Below are 9880 nucleotides of genomic sequence, written 5' to 3'. Positions count from 1 at the left end.
CTGTGTTCACGCATAAATATCAGAAAAATGGCGGCAAAGTGCATGACAACCTCAGAGGCACCGTTGAAGTATGCAGCGACATTGCTTTTGGATTTTCCAGATTACAGAGCTAAAGACATATCACGTCATTGTATGCTAATATTTATTACTTTACTGGCGATCGGAGCAATTTAAAAACGTAACTCTCTTGACCGCTTAAAGCACAGTGGTTACTATATGTACCACCTGTTTTAGCATTAAGAAAATCTGTATTCTGCCCACATAGTGTTAGCGTGTTCCGTATGATTCTCACAACAAACAGCGACTGTTTCCCTAAACAGCATTAACCGGTTGGGCTCTGTAGCGGAGACGTAATGTGTTTCCTGTGAGGTACGAACCGGATGTTTTATTTAGATGAACTTAAAGCTGGCTTCAAAAGGTTAAATTCGTCTTTTTCGCTGGTCCTCAACGAACTTCATGACAACTGCTTGCAGAGGGGGTCTAAACGTTGGCCTGTTTGGTGGGGGGGGGGGCAGCCAGGGACTTCAAACACTGTTCTGCATTTTACTATTGAAAACGTGTTCAGTCATATGTCATAAGTTGTGTTTCCGAAATCGGGATAAATTTTGCCGAATATTCCTCAACAATCGGAAGATGGTAAATTATGGAATCTACTTACGTATGCGTAGGCGTCCCCTGTAACCAAATTATGTACCCGGAAATGTGCTGTCACGATACAAGCACCTGCCGTACGCAATGCAGACACGCGAGAATAAGTATGGACTAACAATAAAACCTAAGTTTATTTAGGATTTATTAACGTACATTTCTTCCTTCTGTTCTCGAGATTCAGTTTACATAGCCTCGAGTGCTGAGTCCATTGCGGTCAACACTTTGGAAGTGTCACAATTTTTAAGCGTGCATGGAACTTCAATTTAACGCTGAAGAAACAATTTAACCAGTTTCGTGACACAGGTCTATGTTATTTTTAGGAACGACAGCCTAAATTAACACCCACAGTCCATCGTAAGAGTTCTCCATAGATGGTCCTGTATGGAAATAAGGTAAATCACGAAATTTTATAGGTATACACTATTAAATTGATATTCGCTTGTGTTCTTCAGTTATTATTCACCTGATTTTTTACGTCCGATACTTCCATCCTTCGAGATGAGACACAAGATGGTCCTCATGTCATCTGGATGTACAGTGCATTTCAGCAGTGAACAGAACAAGATGCCTTTATCGTGTAATCCAGTTTTGTTGTTTGTCATTCGTTTCGAGTAATGGGCCTGAAGATAGATGGATTTGCAGACCAATCGTGATTGTGTGACTTTTAACTCATTTGGCACTAAAAACGGGAAAGCAAAAGGATAAATTTGATGACTACTAAACTACTTTACCTTCCTTCTTCCTTTAAGAGGTGACAGATATCGCGCAAAGGCACTCATTCTTAATATAACTTTACAGTCACTTGTCTGTACACTCTTTCCTTACACCGCCACTGTCTGTTCGCCAGTAGTGCCGGAAATGTATTCGAACACATAATTTCAATTACTCGAACCGTAATTTTACGTGACAGCAGAAGAAATTAGGAATGTCTTCGTCATAATTATATCATCGTCGTCTACAAATTAAAAGGAAGTGTAAAAATGTTTACATACTTATCGACTTCCACGAGTCAGTACCATAATGGAATAAACTTGCTGTGATCATAGTCTCCAGGGATGTGAAGCCGTGTATCTCTGTTTAATTGGTTAACATTTCGAAGGAACCTGCTGCCTCCATCCTCAGGGTACAAGGCAACAGGTTCGTTCGAAATGTTGATACCTGTCTGCCAGACTACACGGCATCAAATCTCGGAAGACCGTAATCTTGATAACCTTGCATATCACTTATCCTATATTGTGGCAGAAACACGCGAGCATGGCCGAACGATTCAAAAGGAAAACAAGTGTGTGAGTTTCTGATTATGAAAATTTCGTGATGTCTTTTGCTTTGCTTTCACCCGGTACGCCAGAGGGCTGTGTCATGTCACTATGATCATCGCACCTGTGGACACTTCACAGAGCGACGTACTCGGAAGGCAAAGGCGTGCACAGCGGCGGTAGCGGGGGTGGGGGGATATCTTGCGCAAAGCCAGGCCTCTCGATGCTCAGATCCGTGTCGGGTAGTGACAGGGTCGAACTGCCTCCCGCTGTTACCCTCGGCCCCATGTTGTCGTAATGCGGGTCCACTGCAACGGACGGGATATCTTTGGTCGATCTGAGATGTCTGCGTGGCAGAGTGGCGTAAGATGTGACAGCGCTTGATGTGGGGCTGCTGGGGCAGTAGGGCGCGTCAGGGCCCGCTGCGACGCTCACGCTGGTTGTGGCTGTCTTGGACCGGTGTGGGATGTCCAACAGGTCGGGGTATCGTTGGCTCTCTGCGGTCGGCTCCTGGCTCACCGACACTGAGATGAAGATATTGCCAAACGCGCCAGCAGGGAGCAAGCTTGTAGAGAATTCTGGGGGTGGAGGGAACACGGCCACTGGCAGGATGCCGCCTACTGTAGGCTGATCTGATGTATGGCTCTCGATGGTAATGTGAACTGGCTGGTCGCACAATTCAAGGGGCTGCTCCAGCAACTCCATATCGGGCTGGGACCCCAGGCCCTCACAACTGCCGGACGGCCGTTCAGTCGTCGTTATACTCACGTCCAGTAGCTTCTTCTCTTGCTCCGTGAAGCTGACGCTGCCCTTGAGCTTGGCTTTCCGGCGGTGACGCTTGCGTCTCCTGCGTTGCCGCCCACACATGCAACAGCTGCACGCGATGGTGAGCAGTGCGGAGCACAGGGCAGCCACTCCGCCCGCCACAATACCAGTCCACAGCAGCCACGACTCGGCCTTACTCAGCGTGGTGGCCGTCACCACTTGCGGTAGCAGTAGCGACACGTTGCGACTCGCCAGTCCGCGCGTATTCCGCGCCACGCACGAATATTCTCCGGCGTCCTGCTCCGTCACGTTGTACACGCTCAGGTTCGTCCACTTCTCGCGAGAACTCTGCTCCTCCTCGTCGATAACGAACACTTGCTCCGGATACGAGGAGTTTCCCGCACCGAGAGGTCTCCCGTTCAAGAGCCACGTCACTTCGGGTACGGGGTCACCTCGAACGTAACACCGGAACGTCACATTGCCACCCACGTCCTGCTGCACCATCGTCTCACTCAGAACGACCTCTGGAGCACACGCAAATTCCCTTGGCGCCACATCCTCCCAGAAGCGGCCCGTCAGAGCGTCCGATTCGTAGCACGTCAGCGAGATGGAGTACAGGTTGCTTTCTAGTAGCCAGTTCCGGAAGCCACGCAGATCACAGTCACACGTCCACGGGTTGCCGTCCAGTATCAAGGTCTTCAGGTTCAGTATAGGCAGGAACACTTTCTCGGACAAATGACGCAACTGGTTACCCTTGAGGTTGAGCGATTCCAACATGGACACGTGCACAAAAGCATCGGTGTGTATGTGCTTCAGTTGACAGTCTTGCAGGTCCAGCGTCCTGAGGTGAGGCAGACTCGGGAACTGTCTCTCGCGAAGTTCTGTCAGCGGATTTCCATTCAGGTAAAGCACACGCAGGCGATCATTGCCCATGAATGTGTCCGGGTGAATACTGGACACTGCGTTATCCGATAAGTCCACCTCCACGAGTATCCGGAGGTCTCGAAAAGCGTCCCTGTGTATCTCACGAACACCCGTCCCGCGCATGAAGATACGCTGCAGATTGATAAGACCGACGGAGCGGAAGGCATCCTTGGTGAGATATGGAATATCGTTGCCCGCTAGGTCCAGCACCTGCATTTCTGAATTTAAAGTGTTCGGTATGGCGGTGAAACCTGCCTCTCGGCACAGGGCCGTCCTCTTGCCCGATGTCCACTTACACTGACACGAGGAGGGACAGTCTGTCCAGTCCGGGGTTGCTGCAGACGTAGTCAGCAGCAGGAACGTTAGTATCCAGGGCCCTGATGCAGCAGCCATGCTCCTCGGCCTCCTCCTGATCGTCTTGGTCACACATCGTCATCTTGCAGGCCGGAGCATCGGGGCTCCTGTCCGCCTTCTGGAGCCCGCGGCGAGGTTCGTCTGCGGCAAACAGAGCAGCTGATGTGAGCAACCTCACACAAAACACTACGTCTCCATTACAAAGACCAGCATTGTTTATTGCGAGACACACAGAAGTACTCTGGGTGTAATTAAAGCGTTGAAACTTCAGCAACAGGTAAAATTTGTGTTAAAGGGCAAGTGGACAGTTCTTTCGAATTCATTTGAAATTTAATTTTGCAAAATACGTTGCAAAGACTCTTCGCAAGTATAATTCGAATGATCACGTCAAGAAGTGAGACAGGCAGGATATGTAGCACGAATTGGAGAGAAGAGGAACGCACATAAGACATTAGTGGGAAAGCCATAAGGAACGAGACCACTAGGAAGACCAACACGCACGTGAGTGGATAATATTGAAATGGATCTTACACAGACGGGATGGGGATACTATGGACTCGATTGAGCTGGCCCAGGATAGGGACTAGTGAAGGGATCTTATCAACACGGTAATGAACGTTCGGGTTCCATAAAATGTTGGGAAGTTCTTGAGTAGCTGCACAATTATCAGTTTCTCAAGGAGGACTCGGCTTCATGAAGTTGGTTTAACATACGTTGTAAACCTGTACATAATAAATTTCTACTAAAATATTCTAAATTATTCCAGATTTAAATAAGCAGCGAGCAATAAGCACACTTGCTAGGTAGTACTAGGACGTTAAGCTGGGCTGAACACGCACGCCACGCACATCCGGTAGAGGAACGAAGAAATGTCTACAGAGCTTTATGTAAGAAACTACTTTGGCAGACAGTGGCTTGAAAAGACGAAGTGTAACATTTATTCAAGCTGCTTTTCACAATTTAATTTAACTTACAGGGGCAATCTTGAAGGCGGAAACGTCCAGTCGTGCTCATAGACTGTAGTTTTATAGCATCAGGTGGTTGGTTGCGTACAGGAATAATCTAATTCAAGAGCTACACATGGTTCGTTATTTTGTTTCAATTGTGAACATAATTTCATATAAGCCCGGTGAAGTCGAGAACCTTCAGCCTGTGCCAAGCTGGACACACGTGGCTGATATCCCTACAACGTCACATNGTTGTCGCTTGCAGAATTCTTATACTTGTTCTTCTACCCTGAAGATGGGGGCGATACGTTCCTCCGAAACGTCGGTTAACACCACATATACACGGTGCCAAATCCCAGAAGACTGCTTTCTTCATAGTCACCGCCGTGAAAGCCTCAGATTTTAAATACCACATTTTGTTAAAAAAATTGGAATTGTTTCTTCCTTTCTGTTTACTTCTATGTCGACAGGCGTTAGTCCCAACGCTCCTTATTGTGCCCCTTTTTTACGGTACTTTGCCCTCGGACTGCGGAAAAGCATTAACACCGTTCAGGATAGTCGAAACATAAAGTGTGTGTGGTGTTGTGTAGCAAACCCAAGTATGTTAACCGTTCGGGTTGTTCATATACACCCTATGCTCTGGGGAATGAAGCTGGAATTCATTAGGCAATTTCGGCTATTTGTAATTAAACCCGCGTTGTTATTCATTTGCTAATAAATTCCCCGCCTATCCCTTAAGGGATACAGCAGGTAACGGTTTTGTGATTTTGTCTGTTGCAACCACTGACGGCTACTGAAACACAGGAAGGAAAGAAGACAATCTGACTCGACTGTGATACAGCAGTTAAACTTGAGCGAGATGTGATTAACCCCACAGAAAGACGAACAAGTCACTGAAAATTGTCAGTTAAACTTCCTTTACAACATAAGGTTGTAAAAAGTACTGTTGTTGTTCCGGAGAAAGGCATGCTTTACAGAATTCTGAAATATTTTCTTTCCTCCTCCTACATGTCCAGCCAGAGGTTTTCGCTTTCCCTGAAAACTGAATGCCGACAGAGGCTGGGTGGACATGTAAAGTCCATGCATCCTTAACCTGGGCAATGGAAGAACAGAGGTGATTGGTCAGCTTCACCATTCCGCTGATTAATCCTTGTGGAAACAGCTCAAAATCTCATCTCCCATTGTTGGGAGGGAGTCTGGGGGTCGTAAAAGTGAAGAGAAAAACAGCAGCACAAAAGAAAAATAATGTAGCTTAAGCCTGTATCGGCGAGAAGGAACAAAATTGAATCACAAGATATGTTAAAAAAACTGTACAATAAAATTCGAAATAAATTTATTCGTCATTTTTTTATTTAATTTTTGTGTCCTATTGTGTCCGGGGTAAACTTAAAGAGCTCGCCAGGGCTTCATCACATCTGAAGATGAGATATTTATTTGTTTAATTTAACGTAATTGATAACTACGTATGTTTCAAGATAGGAATATTGAGTGGCGCATGGGCAGTCACTACGTTGATAAAGTTGCTCAAGGTTACCTTGTAACATGACTGTACGTACAAAACTAATTCCATCTCCAACCAGGATGGGAGGTACCCTCACACGCAACCTCAGCAATTTCACAAGCCCTACTACAAGAATTATGTCATCCTTCTTAATGACAAAAGACACGATCGCATCTGAACTGAGTTTAACTTTTTAATATACGTGGAAATAATCCACGCAAAAAAAAAAAACATTTACATAAATGTATACTTGAATTTGGAACATTTTAAGACAAAGGAATTTGGACCGAAGAGAGATGAAGTGACAGGAGGTTGGAGAAAACTGCATAATTAGGAGCTTCATAATTTGTACTCTTCTCCAAGTATAATTAGAATGATCAAGTCAAGGAGGATGAGATGGACAAGACATGTAGCACGAATGGGGTATAAGACTGTACCACTGGGAAGACCAAGGCATAGGTGGGTGGACAATATTAAAATGGATCTTAGAGAGATAGGATGGGATGGTATGGATTTGATTGATCTGGCTCAGGATAGGGACTAGGGGAGGGCTCTTGTGAACACTATAATGAACCTTCAGGTTACATAAAATACCGGGAAATTTTTTAGTAGCTGTACAAATGGCAGGTTCTCAGGAAGGTTCAGCTCCATGGGTGAAAGTATATCACAGCATGCCGTTACTTGTTTATATAACAAGTGCACTGTGCTTCCAGCACCAGGAACTTACCTGCACCGGCTAGCGGCCAGCGTCGCGGCGTCCTCTCGTGCAACACTGACGGGCGCTCTTCATGAAGTCAGCACGATCACTCGACAGATCTCTTCACAGGTTTGTTGTTATGACGTAGGATCGATCAATTCCGCCTAACTGAGTTTTCGTTTCAAGAGCCATCAGCTTGAGTTGCAGGGAAGCTCGACGAACGTCGCGTTCTTAGTACTTGTTAATTTCGGTGCCGTTCCAACAATACGTTCCACCCGTACACACTGCCGTTCTCCACTCACTTGCTCGATTTGCACCGAAAATGTAGGAAAGCAACGAGGATAAACTCGTGGTGCCAACTGAAGACTGGTATTCACTTGTTACATAAGTACTGAAGATGAATTATGTAAAACCGGTGTTTCCGTGATCCAACGAAACAGATTCTAACGATGATAATTATGGTGGTGACATCTAATTATATTAATGTTAAATACAACACCACTGAACATACTGCATACTACTACTTTGAGAATTAAAATTACGTGCGGTTACTCTGTCTGTTCGAGACAATAGTGCAGGCCCTTCTAATAACACTAACTGTTGCTTATGTATGAAATAGTATCCACTGCAAACAATGAACAGTTCAGTACCATCGTTGTCATTATGAACCCATTAGTACTGAAAATGACACTTGCATAATTATAGCCTTAACATATTTTCTTCGTTCATTCTAAACACGATATAATCAGAAGTGCTTCCTCCTACATTAATCCACTGAACGTGAAAATATCAGCAAGCACTTCATGGAATACTTTTCATTGACTTAAGAAATCTTTGTAACCAGAAGGGCCACTTTCTGCTAGTTGGTACTCTTTAGTGTGTTGCATCAAACCAATTACAGATAAGATGAACTTAATTTGAATTGATTTGTTCTTAACATAGGTTATCTAACGTCGCGTTTATCCGCGCATTACATTATACTGGTGTGTAAGAATGTCCTGAAAACCACCCCTTCGATGAGTGACTGTAGAATTGCGAATGAAACTTGCACAACATACAGAAGACAGTTCTTCCCACAGCTGAAGTTTACTTCACGAAATGCGCGGGCTTCTGAACTTGTGACTGCTCCAGGAGCAAGGTGAGACACAAAACAAAAATCTCGCACATAACTTCATACTATTTGAAATTCACGACAGAAACAGATTTCTTTGGCAAGCTTTCAGCATTAAAGTATTTGGGGCCATTTACACAATTTACCCTTCAGGTTAAACCAGGTACACGCATACATTGCGCAGACTATCAATGTGTCATCCAAACGCCCCGCCGGAGACCGACACAGTGCGCCAAACGGCAACTCACCACTGTCCATCGCAGCCCGGTACTGCGCCCTGCCGTCAGGAGCATTGCCCCCCCCCATAAGTTGAGCTTGCGTGGTGTCCCGCCAGAGCGCAGCACCGTGTAGCGACCCAACGCAACAGTCGATAGATCGGTATTTTATTTAACATGTTTGGCACACAATCACAATGATGTTACTTTATAATTGCGTTGCGAGAGGCACAGATGGGCTCCACACAACGGCAAAACAATAAATATACTGTATAAAGGCAGCAAAACTGATGTTATGGGACCGAAAAGGGGTATATATATAAACATAAAAATTAGAATATATAAAACTATAATTTTGCCTGAGGTTCTGTATGGGTGTGAAACTTGGTCTCTGACATTAAGGGAGGAACATAGACTGGGGGTATTTGAGAACAGGGTGTTGAGGAGAATATTGGGACCAAAGAGAGATGAAGTGACAGGAGGTTGGAGAAAACTGAATAATGAGGAGCTTCATGACTTGTACTCTTCTCGAAGTATTATTAGAATGATCAAGTACTGGAGGATGATTTGGGCAGGGCATATAGCACGAATGTGGGAGAAGAGGAATGTATATAGGATACTGGAGGGAAAGCCAGTAGGAAGACCAAGGTGTAGGTGGGTGGACAATATTAAAATGGAACTTAGAGAGATAGGATGGGATGGTATGGATTGGATTAATCTGGCTCAGGATATGGACCGGTGGAGGGCTCTTGTGAACACGGGAATGAACCTTCGGGTTCCATAAAATGCTGGGAAATTCTTGAGTAGACACAGATTTGGCTTCTCCTCAAGAAGGGCTCAGCCCCATAAGTAAGTATACATACACACACACACACACATTTTTATGTGTGTGTGTGTGTGTGTGTGTGTGTGTGTGTAAGGTGACTGCCTCTGTGGTCTAGTGGTCAGAGTTCCTGACTGCAGATCCAGAGCTCCGGGTTCGATTCTCAGCGATACCAGATTTTCTGAGTAGTGGGTCTGGAACGTGGTCCACTCAACCTCGTGAGGATAAGTGAGGAAATAGCGGCTCCGGTCTAGAAACCCGAGATTAACGGCCGTGCAGATCCGTTGCGCTGACCACGCGACACAGTCTATCCGCTAAAGTTGGCACTAACTTCGCCAACAAACGGCCGTCGTTCGGTCGGTATAGTTCGCTTGTGGACAAAACCAAGGAGTTATACGTATACATAAGGCGACAAGGCCAGTGGTAACTGTCGTGGCACCCAGCCCAAATTTGTGTAGTGGGGAAAGGTTACCGCTGTCCTGATTCGATTCTCCGAAGCCCTTATAGTCGAAGTAGACGACCTCTTGCGTCCACACACTTTTCAATTCATTACTTGCATGACCGTACCATTCTACGCCATATAGTATGAGATCCAGACGGCGTCGTTAAATAAGTAAATAAAAGCCACCAAAAATT

At 45.5% G+C, this 9880-nt stretch overlaps 1 protein-coding gene across 1 annotated transcript; it reads right to left on the bottom strand.

Moving 5' to 3' along the window:
• Positions 1 to 763: 763 nt before the first annotated feature.
• Positions 764 to 8503, bottom strand: LOC111874216 (leucine-rich repeat-containing protein 24). Its single transcript, XM_023869533.2, has 2 exons — positions 7126 to 8503; positions 764 to 4091 (listed from the first exon to the last, which is right to left on the bottom strand). The coding sequence occupies exon 2, from the start codon at positions 3987 to 3989 to the stop codon at positions 2043 to 2045; it is 1947 nt and encodes a 648-aa protein (XP_023725301.1). The 5' UTR covers positions 3990 to 4091; positions 7126 to 8503; the 3' UTR covers positions 764 to 2042.
• Between the last annotated feature and the right edge of the window lie 1377 nt (positions 8504 to 9880).

The sequence above is a fragment of the Cryptotermes secundus genome, unplaced genomic scaffold, assembly GCF_002891405.2.
Source record: "Cryptotermes secundus unplaced genomic scaffold, Csec_1.0 scaffold26, whole genome shotgun sequence".
Taxonomy (NCBI): Eukaryota; Metazoa; Arthropoda; class Insecta; order Blattodea; family Kalotermitidae; genus Cryptotermes; species Cryptotermes secundus.
This window is presented reverse-complemented; position numbering and strand designations above follow the sequence as displayed.

Coding starts and splice junctions, on each gene's coding strand:
- LOC111874216 (XM_023869533.2), bottom strand. CDS start 3,989: ATGGCTGCTGCATCAGGGCCCTGGATACTAACGTTCCTGCTGCTGACT.